Below are 19,516 nucleotides of genomic sequence, written 5' to 3'. Positions count from 1 at the left end.
AGATAAACGTGTATTAGGGATATGCTCACATTAAGAAAAGGTTCGTTACAAGAAATAATAAAATTTACATATTGAATCAAATTTGTTTGTTAATATTAATTATAACACACAGCCAAGGAATTACATATTGAAACTAATAAAATAGAACTTGAAAACATGCACTAATCAAGATTGTTCTAACAAATTTTCCAAATAAAGATTTACTAAGTATCTTCCAGTGGACAAAACATCAAGCCTTTTCTCGCTTGGTTCGTATTTTCCCTTCCGAAGCTGATAGCGATGTGTTACTGCTGAAATTGTATACCCTTGTCCTTCAATTGTCACACTCTCCCCACACTGCAGGTTCTGCTTTTTGGGGTAACAAAGAAGTTGGAAAACATTATGTTATGCACCAATTTAAATTGCATGTGCCATTTCTCGAGGAACTTTTCAACCATTCATAGTAGATTAACAATTTTAATAGGTCCTAATTGGGAGTAATTTAATATATCCAAATCTGATTGTCATATCTGTTTTCATGAAAAAGAAAAGACCGTGTGAATCATTTTAATTTTTAACCACAAAAGATGTAAATTAATTCGATAAATATCAAGGATTTGGTTAGTTCGACAAAAGTACCAAACTGGATAGTTTCTTGGATAGTTTTGCAAACTAGCTCAATCATTGATGAGTATCAAATTAGTTTACATCTTTCATATATTGAATTGTCAACATTTAAATCTCTGACGATCAGAAATTAAAGTTTATTTTAAAACTTAAGCAAACATATACCAGTTATCCAATGCTACCCTAGGGATATCTTACAAATTCTTTATTGGACTCACTTATCACATATCTAGTTCATGAGCACTCATTCAGGATGCCAAGCATCCTAATGGCTGCCCAATAAATATCATCGACACTTGCTCTAGTATCTACCATGGCACATCACACCTTGTGCCCCTCAACCAAGGACGGACTCTTCATCCTAGCATCCTCCCTAAACCATGTGACCATGGTGTGCACTGTGCACTTTTCTAACATTGTCAAAGGGGCATTCATGATGCTTGAATTCACTCCATTATTCGTCATCACCGCATCCGGTGTTAATTTTGGCTCTTACTAATTCACTATCATCCAAGCCTAACTGGATAAACATCATGCTAGTAGTGTCTTTGATGAACTTGTTGCTAGACCTTTTATAAAAAGGTGGGAGTATAATTGACAGTTAAACTTCGAGTAGCAACTATCCTAACTCTTACCTTAACGGCTTAGAATGGGAATTATTAGAAGTGATTCCAATTTCCAACAGCACAACTCTCTGAGCAAAGTCTCATAAGGTAGATTTTAATCATGACAGCACATAACTGTCTACACGGCTTCGGAAATAGTTTTGAACAGCACATGATTTCTTCTTCTGCAAGAACTATCAATACAGAAACAGAATTCAGCCACAATAGTTTCTACTTGGCAGTGATCACCAGGTTTTCAATTTTCTTTCTATCAGACCAACTTTTCTTCTTTTTGAGAAAAAGAAGAATTTCAATAAGTAGGACAGGGGGATAAGGATTCGCCTATACAAAAGCAAAGAAACTAAAAGATTTATCTATAAAACAAAACTTTCAAATTTCTCAACTTGACTTCATGAGCTTTGCACCATATAATCCTAACCCATAAAGTATGCTTGTTAAAAACCTGTCATTGAAAGTTTGAGCATTAAGCTCCAACAAAATAGTCCAAATACCGGTGAAAACTGCACAGCGCCAGAAACAATTTGTCTCTTATCTACTACCAAACCCAACACAGCAAACCTAGTAAAAAAATCTCATGTAGGGTTGCAGGGCACACCAAACATTCATAAAAAATGCTACACAAATTGTCACACCAACTTATTCTATAAGGGTGTTATTCTGTCGGTGAATGCTATGGTGCTATTATATTGTACCCAACTTATTAAAAAAGATAAATAAATAATATTTAATAAATTTTAAATATTTTATTTTTACTTTAAACATTTTATTGTTTATTTTTAAAAATAAGTTACACAATTTAGACATCACAATAAAAGGTCACATAGAATTCATCAATTCTTAAAAACAGTGGTTTACGGTAAAGATATTATATATAAATTATAATAATTAATAATCCTAGTAGAAAGAATTACTCAACCACTTTAGAGGGGGTGGGCACTTACAGGAGGAAGGCAACGAACGCCAAGACATTTGGGCGGAGGAGTAATCTCAACCACTTTGTACGGATGGATGCTACCCCGTTCTCTGTCTCTTTCTCTGTCTCTCTTCCTGCACGAAATCTCAAACGCCATCGTCTGCTGAAAAGAGGAGAATATGGTAAATTGACAAGTCTCAAAAGTTATATCCATGGGGAAAAATTACAAATCAGATTATGGTTACCTTTTGATACGAACCAAGGCTACTGTTCCATGACGCCATTGCCATTCTCTGGACTCCAACAAAGGGCTATTTTTCTTTCTTACTTTTCTATTCTGTTTTGTTCTTCTTTTCAGGTTTATGTGAAGTCCTGAATTCGCGGTGCCGATGTTCGAGCTAGAAGAAGCAAAATGGATAGCCCAGGGCCAGAAAAATCTGATTTTTCTTTCTCTCTTTCTTTCTTCTTTTTATTTATTTATTTTTAATTTTTAATTATGGTGGGACGTTGAGAGTGTAAGACCGTGGTTTCAATTTTTCTGAACACGAATAAAATAAAATAATAATAATAGGGATTTTTTTTCAAATAAATAATTCAATTATTTTATTTATCGAAATATATGTAATTTGACTTATCTCATTTACATTGAAATAATTATAAATGTATCTAGTTTATACCGTTAACGAGATAATTAATTTGACTTATACGTATTTTGTTTATAAATGCGATATTTGTAGTTTGGAAAAAAATATATATCTCGTTTTCAGTTTAAACGAGATATATGTATCATTATAAAAAAATTTGCGATTAAAATAATATTAATAATTCAAATTTTTAACATGCAATTAGTACTAAAAAAAATTAGTAAAAAAAATTAAAATAGATATGTTTGATCAATTAGTACTAAAAAAGAGTACATAAAATTTTTTAGATTAAATTATAAATCGAATTGGATTGATTTAAATTTAAAAAATAAAATATCCTACTTGTTGGGAATCGCTTCTCTGAGTATGTTCGGTTTGCCTACATAACTCATACCATTTTTCTTGGCGCTTTCCTTTATCCATCTCAATACGAAACCTTGTGAAAACTGGTGGCCCAGTTGCTTTTCTGCGTATGGATGGATTAGGACGCAATCGTGTCCTGTACCACTCCAGCCACAGCTTCTCGTCTGGTATCGATGGGAGCTCCACTTCATACACCTTGAACACAGCCTCTTGCCTTACCGGATGAACATATGTTCCCCACTTAACACTTGCAGCAGTACAGGCGGCAAGTGCATGGTGACATGAGAAATGGAGTGATTGGAAGAGATTACAATCACATGCGCCCGCATTCAACCGAATACGGAATGAACCTTGAGACCAACCCTCGAAAGGATTTAACTCCTCTACCACAAACACTGAAGCCCTCCTGCCATAGTGCGTAACACACATCTTCGAGATCCCCTCCCTGATCTTCTCAACGGCGGCTACCCGTCACTGAGGAAATTGATTTTCCGCGGCCAATTGTGTTTGTGCCTCTCCGCCCTTTCTGACGAACAACTGTTGTAACCTCTCGTAAGTACATTACACGATTGCTAAAATCGATAAATAACGCATACCCTTAAGTACTACATTCATGCACTTAGAGAGGTGCGTTGTCATATGCCCAAATCGGCGACCGCCGTCACAGTGTTGTAACCATAATTTCTTTTTGAATCTACTAGCCCAGTCTGTCATCTCACACGACAAACCTCTCAATGCATTCATGTACCACTCATACCCCACCTTACTTGGACTATAAGCAACATTTATGAGATATCGCTTGCTTTGGTAGATTTGAAACAAGACATGAAGTTCACGGCCATGTGCCTGACACAATAAGCATGGAACGCTCTAGAAGGGTTCCAACCACTATCGTTGGCTCTCAGTGCAGCCTTGATTGCTTGGGATTTATCAGATATAATCAACAGGCCTTCTTGCAGTGTCACATGTCGTCTCAAGTTTGTAAGGAAGAACGACTAGGATCTGTAGCCTCAGACTCAACAATTGCAAACGCCACAGGAAGGATATTACTGTTATTGTCTTGTGTCACTCCGATAAGCAACACACCGCGATATTTGCCATACAGATGTGTGTCATCAACGGAGACGAAGAGCTTGCAATGCTTGAAAGCCTCCACACAGGCAGAAAAAGCCCAGAATACCTTATCAAATTTGTTATAGTTGCGGACCACCAAGTGCACATCATAGTACGGTACGACCCTGAAATCACATATTGTTTCGAGGCAACAACTTTGCAATGCTTGGAGCAGTCTCGACACCTTATTGTATGACTCCTCCCAATCACTGTATATCTGTACAATTGCTTTTTGTTTCATCATCTAGACCTTTTTGTATGAGAGTTTGAAGTGATAGCTTTGCCTAACTGCACCTTGTAAAACAGGTATACTAACTAATGGATTGGACTATATCAGAATCAGGATGACACTACATATAAGGTTGCTATCCAACTGTTGATGATTCTAAGACATGGTGGTGCTAAATAGGTATCCGCACCTTCAAATTTACGCACCTCCCTAACGAAATAAAATATACATGGTAGGCATTTATAACCAAAATAAATATGATAAATAAGAATATAACACACAATTAAACTCTACTCGCCAATATCCGAGATTCTGCCGGAGGACAACATGGATACTCCAAGGACATCCTGATGCAAATTGCCGGCAATGGACATGGTACTTTAATCGATCCGACTCCACAACTCGGTACTCATCACTTCTGCGAATGCTGTAATTCTTCACACCTTGCATTACTGTCTCTCTGTTTTTGAATCTGTGGTCAACCTTGAACTCCACACTACCGAATATGTTGTAATTGTATCCCCTCATATTGAAAAATAGAGTTTTCTCGTGCATCATGTCCAGATCCAATGTATGATAATGACTGGGTACAGTTGATAAAGCCAAAATTGGGTGCACAGCGCAGGAAGAAGATACTGAACTGATGCATCGACTGAAGTCTCTGGTACAAATTCCTCCTCCTCATCATCATCTTCAGAAGAACCACTATCGTTGCTATCGGCTACATACTACTCATCGGATTCCTCACCGTCCACGCCCATGTCTTCCACTGGACTAGCACAGTGTATCGATGGTGGTGCAAGAGGTGGGTCATCCTGCACAAAATTTGAGTACCAGATCTACCGCCACCAACATTACCAACCTCCGCGAAAAGCTCCATCACTTGTTCCGTCATGATTCTCCCATGGAGGTCAAACATGAGGCACACATGCTCATCGCCATAGAGTCAAAAAAGACAAAACTGAAAAACTTTATTTCCCATCAGTACTAACAACCTATATCCAACTCTTCCAATCTCTTTACTCCCTCTAGTACCAATGCTTCTCAATATTAGACTCTTTAGCTTGAACAAAGAACTTAATCTCCGAATGTGCAATAGAATGATATTATCACACTCAAATTTTACTTTAGTGGCACTGTTTCTCATATGACAATTATGATACATACTTACAATCACATATATACTAGACATTTTCTCTTAATTTTTGGAAGAAAAGCGGAGGAGAAGAAGAAGTGAAATGTTTGTGAAGAATACAAATGGTTGCAGATCCTTTAATAGCTGCTGAAATTTTGTTGTACTATATCTCGTTTATAATGTAAATGTCATAACTTATCATTTATTTCGTTTATAATATAAACGAAATAACAATGTTGATGGTAATCAGTGGCTAAGAGAAGGGGGTTGAATCTTAGCTTCCTTTTTCTACTGAGTATTCCTTTTACTTTTTCAACAGACTTCAGAAGATATTTTCACTTTTGTCTTGTAACAAGTTGAGAGACATTTTAATTTTGTCTCCTAAGTAACAGAAACAGAAACGAACCAGAGAAGAGAGAATCACACCAAGATGTATCCTGGTTCGGCTGCTAAGTGCAATGCAGCCTACATCCATTTTCCATCACAACAGTGACGGAATTTTACTATCTTTCAACAGAATTACATTCACCAATTCTCCCTAGGATCTACCTAATCCAATCTGGGACAAGTCCAGATTCTAACCCAACATGAACTTGACTAGGTCTCATCCTAACTTTCAACAGCAAAGTGCTCACCCAACTTGTCAGGGAATAAGTATAAATTCTAATCCAACCTGAACTTGACTAGGACTCAAACTTAGCTTTCAACCGCAAAATGCTAACTCAACTTGCAAGGGAATCCCCTCAGGATCATGACAACAAAACAAAAATACATACAAATAATTTCTGGGATAATTATGGCTTTTTCTTTAACTCTCTACCTTTTTTCACTCGTTGGCTTTTACTTACAAAACCTCACATTTTGTCTTTTACTGATGAAACACAGACAGACTAAATTGAGAAAAAGAAATATTCAATGAAAGTCATGAAGGAGAAGAATAAATAGCTCAAAGAGCTATAGGAACCCAAACGTGTGCTCTCACTCCTTGCTCCAATCCTTGGCCGTTCACCCCTATTATAGAGGAGTGAAGCTTCTAGGGCTTGAAACCTTCCTCAACACATGTTGGTTCTCTTCTCCCAATACACATGCAACAACGGCGTGACAGAGGAGAGAGAGGGTAGAAGCAGTGACCAAATCAAACATGCAACCATATCTTCAATCTTCTCTTTCAACCTTTTTCTTCAAGAATATTGAATCTGAGTCATGCTTTCTTGCTTTGGCTCCAAGTTTTAATTCTGACTGTTGATGAGGTTCTGACCCAAGACAGCTTCAAATTTTCTATTTTTGCTTCTTTTCCTCTAGGGATTCAGAGGCTATTTTCTTCTTGGTGGAACAAAAACGGAAATAAATCTTCGCTGTGCCTTCAAGATAGATTTGCTTCATGAACCGAGTCCTTCTTTTCCTTCCATGACAAAGAAATCTTTGAGACCTTCCTTTAAATCTTTCCTTTTATAGAAAATATCTTTCTGAGCCTTTCTTCATAGCCTTTTTTCTGAGGCTTCATTTTTCTTCTATCTTTTTTTTATGATAGACGTGACCGAAAGAGAGAGAGGAGAGAGAAGGGAGAAACTTTCAATGGAAGCCATCAATGCAAATTAAATTAAATTAAATTTGGAGTTTGAGTTACCAAGGGTGTAATAATGGAAGCTTATTTTTAATGAAATTAAACTCAATTGAATTTTTTACTTCCATTAACAAAGAATGATAACTTTGCAAAGTGGGACCCTTTGATTTTGTGATCACCGTATGGGTTCTTAAAGGCTTTGGGCAACTTTAGTTCTCTTCCTTTTAATTCATCAATTTTATTTCATGGGCTTGTGATTGGGCTTGTCTTTTCTTTCTCAAATTTCAGCCACTAAGTTTTAGATCAAGTATTTGTGATGGAGTTTGACCAAAGAGAGTGTTAACTTGAGTTTTAGACATTTGTTCCTTAGACCAATTGGTTTCACTATCCTTTTAAAGTTCAGCTACATGATTTGAAATAAATCTGTATAGGCTAAACTTGTTTATGGTCAAACTGGACTTGCAATAAATGGGCCAAGATAAAAATTAATTTTCTTTCCTACACACAAACCAAATTCATCAAATAAAATAATTAATTAATAATGTTTGATGATCATCTTAGTTTTTCAAACTCAACAAATGTGTATATTTCATTTACACTGTAAACAGATAATTACATTAAATATATCGTGTCTTATTCATGTACAGTGTAAATGAAATATACACATTGTTATTTTGTTTACACTGTAAATAAGATAAATAATAAAACGTAAATTCATAAAAACGCTACAAATTACTTATATTAATAAATAAATTATTTATTTTATTTATTTAAAAAAATCCGCTATAAAATGGGTATTGTAAGTGATTTGTAATAAAAAAAAGTATAAGCAACCACCTTTTCATCCTACCAACTATGTAATAAATTAGCTATTTTTTTAATTTAATTTTAAATGAATAAAACTAGTTTAATTCTAATTGTGTAAAAAAAAAAAAATCGCGCCTTTCCTATTCCGTCTCACTCTTTCTTGATTGCAAAAAGGGTGTTGTGCTCCCTTCCTTGCCATGGTGTTGTGCCCTCTCCTTGCCAGCATGTTGTGCCGTCATTTTGCACGTCTATTTCAGCACGTTGTTGTCTTCATCGCAATGTTAAACACGTTGATTCTGCAGCAGAATTAATGCTACTAATTGTCAAATCATCTTTAATTTTGTGTTCTCTATTCATCATCAAAATTGCAGCATTGTGTGCTTCTTTCTTATCATTTTTTTACACAGATATTGTCATCGTTCATCATCCTCGTCACCGCGTTTTGATCCTCGTCAATTGTCCATCATGAATGGCTTCCCCAAACAATGAAGGAAATTCAAATTTCATTAATTTAGAAGTTGTATCTGTGAATTATCCTTCTCTTAAAAGAGAATTCTGAGGATGTTACTCTTTTTCCTCTTCATCATATTCATGAATTCAAATTAAGGGTGTTCATAGATCGGATCGTATCTGCAGATTCACAATAAATATCCGCATTCGATCCGAAAATTGCGGATATCTGCATATCCGATTCGCGGATTCGCAGATCCGCACAATAATAATTATAAATAAATAAATATATATGTGTTTGGTATTATATTTACTTGTTTGTATGTTTTAGTTAGTAATTATTATTCATATATTGTATTATTTTACTTTTGCGATTTAGAAAAGTTTGATTAAAAATATTTTAGGAATAAATAAGTTTAAAAGTGTGAAAGAAATATTTTTATTGAATTTTTTACCTAGAAATATGATTAAAAAGAAAAAGTTCAATTATGCGGATATCTCCGATATCCGATCCGATAAAAATTGTGCAGATCAGATCGAATTTTCGGCCATATCCAATCCGATCTGATCCGCGTACACCCTAATTTAAATACTTTTTTATTAGATTTTGTATATTTCTTTCACAAGAGTTTTGGATTTTTTTTTATTTGGTATGTTTTGGATATTCTCAAAATGATTTTAAATGTTTCTCGTTTGTTAGAGTTCAGAATTTTTTTTGGCAGTGTTCGGATGTTTTTTTGGCTATATTTTAAATGTTTTTTGATATTTTTGAATACATCTATTATTAGGTTTTGAATATTTCTCCTTGATAATTTTATATGTTTTTTTGCTGCGTTTGTATGATTTTTTGATATTTTTGGTAGGTTTTAGATATTCTCTCATTGTAAACGTAGGTGTTTTTTTTTTTTTTTTGCCTAATGTACAAATAGAGTTAGTACAGATGGACGAGGGTATGTGTTCCTTAACCATCTCTTTCGGGTTCGATACTCACTGGAAGATGGAAATGGAGCTTGCTTGTTTGGGAGGGTCGCCCACTTTGCAGTACCCGAAGGATTAGTTATTGGGCTTTCGGCCCGATAGATACCCTGGTGCAAACAAAAAAATGAATTAATATATTTATTTATAATATATATTTTAAAAAAAATTATATTTTATTATTTTAAATATGTTAATCGTTAAAAAGTCAAATTAGTTCGATCAATTTATCAATTTTTTATTTTATTTTTAGTTGATTCATTGACCATTAATTTTAATTTTACTTTAAATCGGATCAAATTAGTAAGCTCAATTTGATTCTCGGAACTATAGTTAGTTGGCTACACATTAATATCATTAATAAGAAATACAAGAAACGAAATCATAATAAATTTGAAAAATAACATTTTTAAAATGCAACATTTTTTTGTTTTTCAACATATATCATCCTATTATTAGTATTGTGAACACGTAACAGGTTGAAAATCATACATATAAAAAGGAAACAAAATATTAAAAGAAATCTATTACAAGTACTTTTTGTTGTTTGCGCTCACATTGATCCTGCGAATAGCAATGATCTTAAGGATCTTCTGCCGTATGGTTTTGCAATTCATCATGTTGGAATGATAAGGAAAGATCGTGAGCTTGTTGACTGTTGAGTGTCTCCTTGCTAAATGAAGGAATAATTGTTACTGGCCATTGTTGGGCTTTGTTAGCTTGCTTATTGGGCCGGTTTGTTTTTTTCGGATTACTGCACCATTAACAAATTAAGTTACACACATAATTGGTTATTAATTCAACAATAATAATATTTATTCATCATCAATAATTATAATTAATTCTTTAAATTCAACAATATCAATAAAAGATATTAAAATATTGAATATAATTATATAATTTTAGTGATAGAAACTTAATAATTCATCCGATGAAAACAAATTTTTGCATTATTCTTTTGTTATTTCTTATAATAACTTAAGATATAACTATAAATAATAATTTTTTTAGTTATTAGGTATATAATTTAATATACTAAAAAATAATCTTTAAAAATATTATTACACACTGGTACAATTTTAGTTTTAATTTTTTGATTAAAAAATTATAGATGATTTTTGTTAATTTAAGAGATATTCAAATGATGAATTTATAATAGAATTGTACAATAATAAGAAAAGCTTTTAAGCCTTTTAAATAATAAAATTTTAGTTAGTAATAATAATTATTATTGTAATACCTATGATTTGATTAAAAATATCATATCTTAAAATAAGTGGTAACTATAATTGGATTGTTGTTCAAGTTTATTTAATTGATCATTATAAAAATTTAATTTTGATTTAAATTATTTTAAAAATTTGTATAAAAAAAATAAAATATAAAATATGATGTATAGCTGTATTTACTCATGAATAACTATAAGTTACTTTATCAATCTTAGTTTACACACTGATTTTAAGTTCTTAACACGACTTCTACTCTCAATTTTTTTTCTTCGATCATTATAAACTCAACCATCTTAACAGAAAAGTGAATTCCAGATATAAACACCAATTATTATAAGCTGATAAAGTACTCTCAATCTTTTGCATTGGACGTGTACTTCCAAGTTTTAATTTGTTTTTTGTGAGTGCATCTGACATAAATAAAAAGGAGCCCATGACAGATCATTTTAACCAGGCAAGGATTGTAAAAGTGTTAGGAGAAATTGTTTGTTTGCCAATAATCAAAATAATAATGCAACAACAGTTTGTAGAAGAAAACAGAAAAGATTTATGAATCCATGCAAACGACTACTAAAGAAGTTTCTGTTCGATGTGGTCCACACACACTAATCCATGAACCAATTTTTTAGATGCTAAGCCTCCTTCTTTCATCAAAGAAGGAAAACGGTTCAAAGCAATAGTAACTAGTAACCGTGCCATTCCTCTTTCCCTTAAATTTGACATCATCATTCCTCCTTCCAAGCCCCAGCACATGGTATGTCCATAAAAGTTCATTGTGGGAAACCTTATTCAGGAACCTTACTCTCTTCTTTGTTATAATATTATGCAATAAAATCCTTATTGTATATCATACATGACGCATAAGCCTGGTTTGTTAGTTGTGATGGATCCTCTCTTCCTCCTTGCAATTAATTACATACCTATTGCGTGGGAAGTACCTTCCGTTTAATTGCTGGTGTAAGAATTAACAAAGAAGGATTCAAAGATGATGGATGGAGTGGGAAAAGCATTATCTTTTTGCTATATATGTATATATATTCCAACAGACTCCTTCTTTTTATGAAAGTAGAAACGTATATGCCTACATATCAATTATTGAGTGTTCGAAATAATAAGTCTTTTTTCTATTCAAGTTTGTTTACTAGTCCTCCGCCATAAGTTTTTTCTCCTCCGCCTCCCTCACCTTCACCTTACTACTACAAATCTCCCCCACCACCCTCACCCTCTCCCCCGCCACCCTACTACTACAAGTCTCCTCCTCCACCCTCCCCCTCTCGCCTCCACCTTACTACTATAAGTCTCCTCCACCACCTTCACCCTCTCCCCCACCACCATCCCCCTCTCCCCTGCCACCTTACTATTACAAATCCCCACCACCACCTTCACCATCTCCTCCCCCACCTTACTATTATAAGTCTCCACCCCCACCTAAGGAGCCTTACTACTACAAGTCACCTCCTCCATCTCCATCTCCGCCTCCACCTTACTATTACAAATCTCCACCACCACCTTCACCATCTCCTCCTCCGCCTTACTACTATAAATCACCTCCTCCCCCATCTCCTGTGCCTCATCCACCTTATTACTACAAGTCTCCACCACCACCAGTGAAATCTCCACCTTACTATTACAATTCTCCTCCTCCACCAGTTGTATATCACCACCACCCCCATCACCAGCTGGTCGTTAAGGTTGTAGGTAAAGTCTATTGCTACAAATGTTATGACTGGGCATACCCGAAAAAATCTCATAACAAGAAACACCTCAAAGGTATGTTATAATTCATATATACTTCTTTTTTATCCGTTTATAGATATTATTTCTAGTATGAAAGTATTCTTTCTTTTTATTTTTTTGGGTTATAGTTTAGGAAACATTTCAGGTGCATCGGGAGTACCGGTGCTCTAATTGTTTTAACCGTTGATCTGAATTATAAAAAATATATATAATATATATTAATTAAAATCAACGGTTAAAACAACTGGTACACCGGTACTCCCTGATACACTTGAAATGTTTCCTATGGTTTAACTTTTAGTACTATTTAATTGATGCAATGTGCTTTTTCATTACTTTTTGGAGAAGCAAAACGACTTTTCTATATACTTCTTTTAAAACTCAGTTAAAAAAAAACTCATGTTTCTATTACTTTATTAAGGTCAACAATAACTTTGCACAATTTTCCTTGTCTGAAAACGATTTTGTTTATTATCAACAAATGCAATACGATTTTATTTATTTTTTCTATTCAAGTTTCTATTAAAGAGGAATGGCACAGTTACTAGTCACTATTGCTTTGAACCATTTTCCTTCTTTGATGAAAGAAGGAGGCTTAGCATCTAAAATTGGTTCACGGATAATTAATGTGGAGTTGTGGACCACATCTGTTTTGTCCTTCTTCAAACAAACTTCTCTAACCTTATCAGGCAGCTCTTGCCACTCATCAGAAAAAGTTGTGGACATAGTGTTTAGTAATATATGCTATTGTATCTGAACATCTATTATTTATCTACATTATCCCTAGCTTGGAATATCATTCAAACTGTGATTAGTCATCACCTTGATTAGTGATTACATATTTACATTATTATTCTCTATGTGCTTAATGATTGGTTCCTGGTGGGGGGGCCAAAATATTAATCATTTTATTAAGCTATTTTATACTAACACGGTATTAAAATTAATTTCTAGTTTGAAATGTTAAAAATAATATTTTGTTTTGTTGCTTTCGCAAAAAAGAAAAAATATTTTTATTTTTTAAAAGGCTAAGTGCTTATCAAATTACTCAAATGATTAGATATCTAGTCACCAAAAAATTTGTAAGTCACCAAAAAAATAATGATTAGATATCTATAATTTATTGTACATATTAATATTAGGAAATAATATTTTAATGAAAAATGTTAGGAAATTTTTTTTTGGGTTAAAATTATATTATTTTAATTTTTAGATCCTAAATTATAAATTTTAATTCTATTTCTTAAATTATAAATACTAAATATTAAAAAAATTAAAATGAATTAGTATTGACTAATTAAAAATTAAATTTTCATACCTTTTCTATTTTAATGTATAATAAAAAATATATAATTTAATTTTAAAAAATTAATAAAAGAAAAACCGATAATATATAAATTGTTAGAATAATATTTTTCTGCAATCAAATAATTTTAAATTCAACTTTTTCAACTAATGAATAAGGATTAAGAGGGAAAAAAATAATTTAATCAAAATCTTTCAAGGCACATAGTCAGTACTTTCTTCAGCTGCCACCACCTCCCTCATCCATACCCGCATTGTTCTCCTCGCCACTGTATTTCACTTTCTAACACCACTCCACCAGGCAGCAGCATATACCCTTTTTTATTTTTTATTTTTTATTTTTGTCAAAGTTATGGTTTACAATACAGAAACAGATAAATAGATGTGAATAATTGAATCAGACTCAAATCATGTAAACCATTCCCTTTCCCTTCCCATCCCCAGTTCTTCTTTCCCTTCTCCTTCTCCAATCGGAAGCTTTTTCCCTTTTCCTTCGACTTCCCCTTCTCCAACCCATCCCCAATTCCCCTTTCACTTTCCTTTCTCCTTCTGAAATTTTTCATATAAATCAAATCACAGATAAAATATTTTTAGCCTCTTCTACTTGCTAGGTTGAAAAGATTAAGAATAGCTGCATGCGTTTTCTATGGCATCAAGTTATTTACAATCCATCCTGTCACCACTTTAGTAGGAAAAGTCTTAGTTTTCCCTCTCCAAATTTCAATTCCAATTGGTTGGTTCATATGCTTTACCGGTCTTCTGGTCTATTAGTTATTGAAAAACAGAATCGTCTTGTTTTATATTTGTTATGGAATTGGCTCTATCTCTATTTCTCAAGCTTTCATGCCAGTTTAGTAGTTTAAACTTACAGCAAATTTTGGTTTCACAGTCACTGTCAGTGAAGAGTTGAAGCACTTTTTGAACTATTTAAGAGCATAAGCAGTTCGGTTGTTGAGGATAATCTAATAAGCAAGGTACCGTATAGCAAATGCGTTTTCCTCCTAGTCTCAAACATAGCTGTATTTATGGCATCTATTTTGTGATGTTCATTTTATTATGAGATATTTGGTATGCTTTTTTTATTTCTTGATATGAATGATCAACAATATACTATATTGTTTTTTTGTGCTTTTCATTTTCTTAAATAGAATCTGTCACACAGTATCATGATGAATTGCTTATACAATTACCAATATTTTTTATTTTTATTTGTTCTTCACATTCATTTCATAGTCTGTTCTTTGATTACAGTGTTCTTTCTTTGCAGGAAGAATTTCAATTGGCAATCTTCAATAATAGGAAAAAGGAAAATATCTTTGCCAATCGGGTACTATACAAGTATACATACCGCATGCGTATGGTTTATGAATAAGGCCTTCATTTTTAAGGTTTCTTGCATGCATGAGTGAATGCCTATCTAGCATCACAAATGTACTTTGTTAAATCGATGATTTGCAATACAAATAGGTTAATGAAGACATTGTTCTATCGCCATATACTTTCGGAAGAAACTCAATTTCTTAATCCCTTTAATAACCTGAAACATAAATGCTTATGATGACACACTTAGTTAGAGGTCAGTATTCTTTTAGATATAAAGGCACATGCATCTCCATATTTAAATTTTCATATAGAAATAAGTGTTTTTTTGAGTCTTCGCTAGTTGCTACTTAGTAATAAGTTTCATTGTTTTTCATGGTATCTCCATGCATTAGTCATTTCAGTTAACTGAATGTCCTTTTGACATTAGAATTTTACTGCATGCAGATCTTTGATCTATTTGATGTTAAGAGGAAGGGAGTAATTGACTTTGATGACTTTGTTCGATCTCTCAATGTCTTCCACCCAAATGCACCACTGGAAGACAAGATTGATTGTAAGTTGAAGATTCAATTCTAACCCCTTTTCTGGTTAAAGTAGATTTCGATTGTGAAACTCATATTTTAGGTTTTGCAATTCTCTTGCAGTTTCATTTAGGCTCTATGATTTGGACAGCACAGGCTTTGTAGAACGCTAAGAGGTAGCATATAAGTATATAACGCAATCCTATTATGTGTCAGTTTACTTAGATTTTCACTCTGTTTTTCATGATATCAAAAAACAACTAGTCCTACAGAAGTGTGCTCTACGAACACTTAATAAGTGATATTCGCCACTAAAATATGATTTGTTATAGTGTTCATCTACGTCTCCGCTAACGTCCGATTAATTTTACTAATCCTAGCTTCATTATTCTTTTGCGTTATTTCTAACAGGTCAAGCAAATATTGATTGCGCTTCTCTGTCAAGTCACATGCCCTCCTCAAAGAATTGATGGAAAGTCAAGCAGCAATCAACGGTTTTATTGATTGTGAACTCATTGATGCTCCTAAAGTAATTCCCATCTCCAATACTTATAAATCAAATTCTTCTTAAATAATTATTACAAAAATAATTTCATTGCTGATAGTAAAATCACATAATATAATACACTGTTTTATTATTTAAAAAAAAATATTCTCGATAAATAAAAAGAAAACTACTTACATTCTACGTTAGTAACATCATTTTTTTTAATATTGATTATTGATTAATATTACCATATTAGTTAGTTACCTGTAATATCATCAGATAACGAAGGAGTTTCGAGTACATACTGATGGAAACAGACACAGATGCATGACCATATGTTCCATAGGAGTGAAGTTCTCGTCTTATCGATTGCATGTCTTTCTTTGTTCTCCCCATCTGCAACTCTAGATTGTGCATCTTCAAAATGCTTTTTCTGAAAATACGCGATTGCATAGGCATCAACCATAAGAGTTTTCATTGCAGTGCACACTGACACAAATCCAATAAAAGGACAATTTCTCCAAGGATGATCGTCCAAGTAAAATAAGGCGAAGTTAAATTTTCGAATACATCCGGCAACACATGGATGAAACTAGTGGCTAAGATGACACTCTCAGCAAAAGCCTTAATTACGAAAAAGAAGTCATTTTCTAGGCTGATAACAGGTATAATTTTGCCAATAAAAGGGATACAAACCCCAATTGTACTAACTACTAGAATAGATGCAAGAGCTGTTATCTTGTATGTTAACGCGGCTTTGTCTTGTACTTCTTGTGATTTATCACAAGGATAAGAAGTGCAGGACAAAGCCAAGGCGTTAATACACAAGATAGTAGCTCTTGTATCTATTTTGGTAGCTAATACAATTGGAGTTTGTGTCCTTTTTGTTGGCAAAATTATACCTGCTATCAGCCCCAAAGAAGGACTTCTTCGTAATTAAGGTCTTTGTTGCGGGTGTCATCTTAGCCACTGATTTCATCCATGTGTTGCGGGATGCATTTGAAAATCTAACCTCGCCTTATTTGAACGATCATTCTTGGGGAGATTTTCCTTTCACTGGTGTTTGTGTCAATGTGCACTGCGCACTGCAATAAAAACTCTTATGGTATATTTTCAGAAAAAGTATTCAAGATGTACAATCTGAAGTTGCAGATGTGGAAAACGAAGAAAGACGTGCAGTTGATAATGACGTGAATCTTCACTTCTATGGAACACATGGTCATACATCTGTGTCTATACGCACCAGTATGTCTTCAGAATTCCTTGAGCATGGTAATTAATTTGGTAATATTAATCAATATTAAGAAAAAAATGGTCTTGCCAACGTGTACGTAGTTTTCTTTTTATTTATCAAGAATTTTATTGTTTTTTTTTAAATTATAAAATATTGTATTATATTATGTAATTTTACTATTAGCAATTGCAAATCTATTCTAAATATTTTTGTAATAATTATTAAAGAAGAATTTGATTTATAGGTATTGGAGATAGGAATAGTTGTGCATTCCGTAATGATAGGAATTACTTTGGAACGAGTTCACAAACAATTAAATCCTTTGTTGCTGCCTTGACTTTCCATCTTTGAGGGTATGAGACTTAGGGTGTGTTTGGGAAATATGTTGGGGAGGAGAGAAGCACGTTTGAGCTTCTTGAAAGCTTCACTTTTATGTTTGGCCATTTTTATTTTCCTAAACGCAGAATTGATTCTGCTTCTGAACCACGTTCAGGAGAAGTTAAAATTTGTAGCTTCTGCATTTCACGTTCATGGTTGCTTATTGTCTTTGGAAAATCAGGTGAAAATTTTATTTCTTTTTTACCAATCATACCCTTCATTTTCTTCTATAAAAAGGATACCACTAACTATTACATTCACAATAATTCTTTGTAGTTTTTCCTACTTCTTCATAGTTCTTAGTTACAATTTTTTTTCATTAAAATAGTTCAAATTTGTTTTAATCACTAGCAAATTGAATATTTTATTTTTTTTATTATTTTTAATACTCATTTTCATATTTAAATTTTTATGTTTTTATTGTATTTTTTACTTATTTTTTTATTTATATAATAAATATTTTTATATTATTTGTGTAGTGTTCTGATTTCTCATGTTATGTTTTTATAAGTTTTTTTTTTATTATTTACTATACTATTTTTTATAGGTATTTTTTTATAAAATCTTTTTTTTTATTTTTGTTTGACTTTGTTCATATAATTATTTATTTATTTTATTGTATTTCTTTTATTCATATGACAAATATTGTTGACCTTTTTTTTTGGATATTTTTATTATTTTTTTCATATGAATTCTTTTTTTTCTATCCTTTCCTGCATTATATTTATGTTGTGTATGAAATTTTTTTACTTTTTATTTGATTTTATTCATACGAATTTTATTTACTTTTTATTGTATTTTTTTGTTCATATGATATATGTTGTTGATTTTATGGAATTTTTATTATTTCTTATCTGTATGATTTTTTTCCTATTCTTTGATGTACTTTATTTTTGTTTTGTATTAATTCTTTTATTTTTTATTATGACTTTATAAAATTTGTAATTGTAATTATTATATACTACATTTATTATCAAAATTTTGTATAATATAAATTATGATCATATAAAAAAGGACAAAATAAATAAAAAATTAATTATAAGTAACAATAAAGCCATAAATAATAAAAATTTATAGTCCAAAATAATACTAAATTAAAGAGTACTAATAGTACTAGAAAAATTATAAAATATTTTCTTTTTGTTTGATATTATAAAATTTATAGTACTCTCTTTCATATTTATTTTATTGTATTTATTTTATTTATATGATAAATATTTTTTATATTTTTTTGTTAGTGTTCTATTTTGCATACATATAAAAAAATTTATTTAAATTGATGTCTCTTTTAGTAATTTTTCATCTAAAAGTGATTTTGAATAGTATAATCCAAACAACATTTGTTTTACTATAATCAATTTTGATATAAAGATTGCCAAACATAAATCACGTTAACCCAAACTTACTTTTCATCAAAATCAATTTTACAAAATCAATTTTATGCAAACTCTCGTTTACAAACTGCAATCCAAACACACACTTAGAAGTTGTATAAGTCAGGTACTACTTTAATTATTAGAAATTAAAAAAATAATTTATTTTATATTTTTATCGGATCTATTTATTATTTAATTTTTTTATTTAAGTTGGATTTACATATAAAGAAAAAAAAGTTAGATCCATTTGCATCGTTATAAAAAATAATAAATAAATTATTTTTATAATAAATTTAACTAAATATCTTTTAAGTTTATTATTTTTTTACCTACTTTACACTCTTTTTTATGTTTTTTTTGGTCCTATCTATAACAATTAATGATGAGAGATCACACTTTACTCCCCTAATTGTTAAAAAAAATTGAGAGGATCTATTTCCTCCCAAAGTAATTTCTATTACTACCTAATGCACAACTATTCCCATCTCCAATACCTATAAA

The 19,516-nt window shown here is 32.1% G+C and overlaps 3 protein-coding genes across 4 annotated transcripts; 1 reads left to right on the top strand and 2 right to left on the bottom strand.

Annotated features, from left to right (window-relative positions):
* Positions 1 to 11: 11 nt before the first annotated feature.
* On the bottom strand, positions 12 to 2,631 carry LOC107605247 (uncharacterized). 2 transcript variants are annotated; one of them, XM_016307054.3, is made up of 3 exons: positions 2,391 to 2,631; positions 2,174 to 2,305; positions 12 to 345 (listed from the first exon to the last, which is right to left on the bottom strand). In XM_016307054.3, exons 1-3 carry the CDS (start codon positions 2,433 to 2,435, stop codon positions 166 to 168), a joined length of 357 nt encoding a protein of 118 aa, XP_016162540.1. In that variant the 5' UTR covers positions 2,436 to 2,631; the 3' UTR covers positions 12 to 165. The 2 variants fall into 2 exon arrangements, with proteins under 2 accessions (XP_016162540.1, XP_016162538.1); XM_016307052.3 differs by having other exon boundaries at positions 2,174 to 2,308; positions 2,391 to 2,629.
* Positions 2,632 to 3,110: 479 nt separating this feature from the next.
* On the bottom strand, positions 3,111 to 3,581 carry LOC107647566 (uncharacterized). Its single transcript, XM_016351636.1, has one exon. The coding sequence runs from the start codon at positions 3,579 to 3,581 to the stop codon at positions 3,111 to 3,113; it is 471 nt and encodes a 156-aa protein (XP_016207122.1).
* A 7,926-nt stretch (positions 3,582 to 11,507) lies between these two features.
* Positions 11,508 to 18,392, top strand: LOC107647567 (uncharacterized). The gene is made up of 7 exons (XM_088491110.1): positions 11,508 to 11,588; positions 11,800 to 12,424; positions 14,586 to 14,670; positions 14,964 to 15,023; positions 15,464 to 15,572; positions 15,664 to 15,716; positions 15,952 to 18,392. Exons 1-3 carry the CDS (start codon positions 11,508 to 11,510, stop codon positions 14,633 to 14,635), a joined length of 756 nt encoding a protein of 251 aa, XP_088347236.1. The 3' UTR covers positions 14,636 to 14,670; positions 14,964 to 15,023; positions 15,464 to 15,572; positions 15,664 to 15,716; positions 15,952 to 18,392.
* The last annotated feature ends 1,124 nt before the right edge of the window (positions 18,393 to 19,516 follow it).

This window comes from Arachis ipaensis, chromosome B6 (genome assembly GCF_059453495.1).
Source record: "Arachis ipaensis isolate K30076 ecotype BB chromosome B6, ASM5945349v1, whole genome shotgun sequence".
Lineage (NCBI taxonomy): Eukaryota > Viridiplantae > Streptophyta > Magnoliopsida > Fabales > Fabaceae > Arachis > Arachis ipaensis.
Note: the sequence above shows the minus strand (reverse complement) of the source record. Positions and strands in the feature narration are given on the sequence as shown.

Excerpts from the sequence above, each read along its gene's own strand:
- LOC107605247 (XM_016307052.3), bottom strand. The coding sequence starts at position 2,435 with ATGGCAATGGCGTCATGGAACAGTAGCCTTGGTTCGTATCAAAAG. Across the intron at positions 2,309-2,390 it reads GCCTTGGTTCGTATCAAAAG|CAGACGATGGCGTTTGAGAT; the intron begins GTAACCATAATC and ends TCCTCTTTTCAG. Across the intron at positions 346-2,173 it reads GCGTTCGTTGCCTTCCTCCT|AACCTGCAGTGTGGGGAGAG; the intron begins GTAAGTGCCCAC and ends CCCAAAAAGCAG.
- LOC107647566 (XM_016351636.1), bottom strand. The coding sequence starts at position 3,581 with ATGTGTGTTACGCACTATGGCAGGAGGGCTTCAGTGTTTGTGGTAGAG.
- LOC107647567 (XM_088491110.1), top strand. The coding sequence starts at position 11,508 with ATGACGCATAAGCCTGGTTTGTTAGTTGTGATGGATCCTCTCTTCCTC. Across the intron at positions 11,589-11,799 it reads ACATACCTATTGCGTGGGAA|TCCTCCGCCATAAGTTTTTT; the intron begins GTACCTTCCGTT and ends TTTGTTTACTAG. Across the intron at positions 12,425-14,585 it reads TAACAAGAAACACCTCAAAG|TCACTGTCAGTGAAGAGTTG; the intron begins GTATGTTATAAT and ends TTGGTTTCACAG.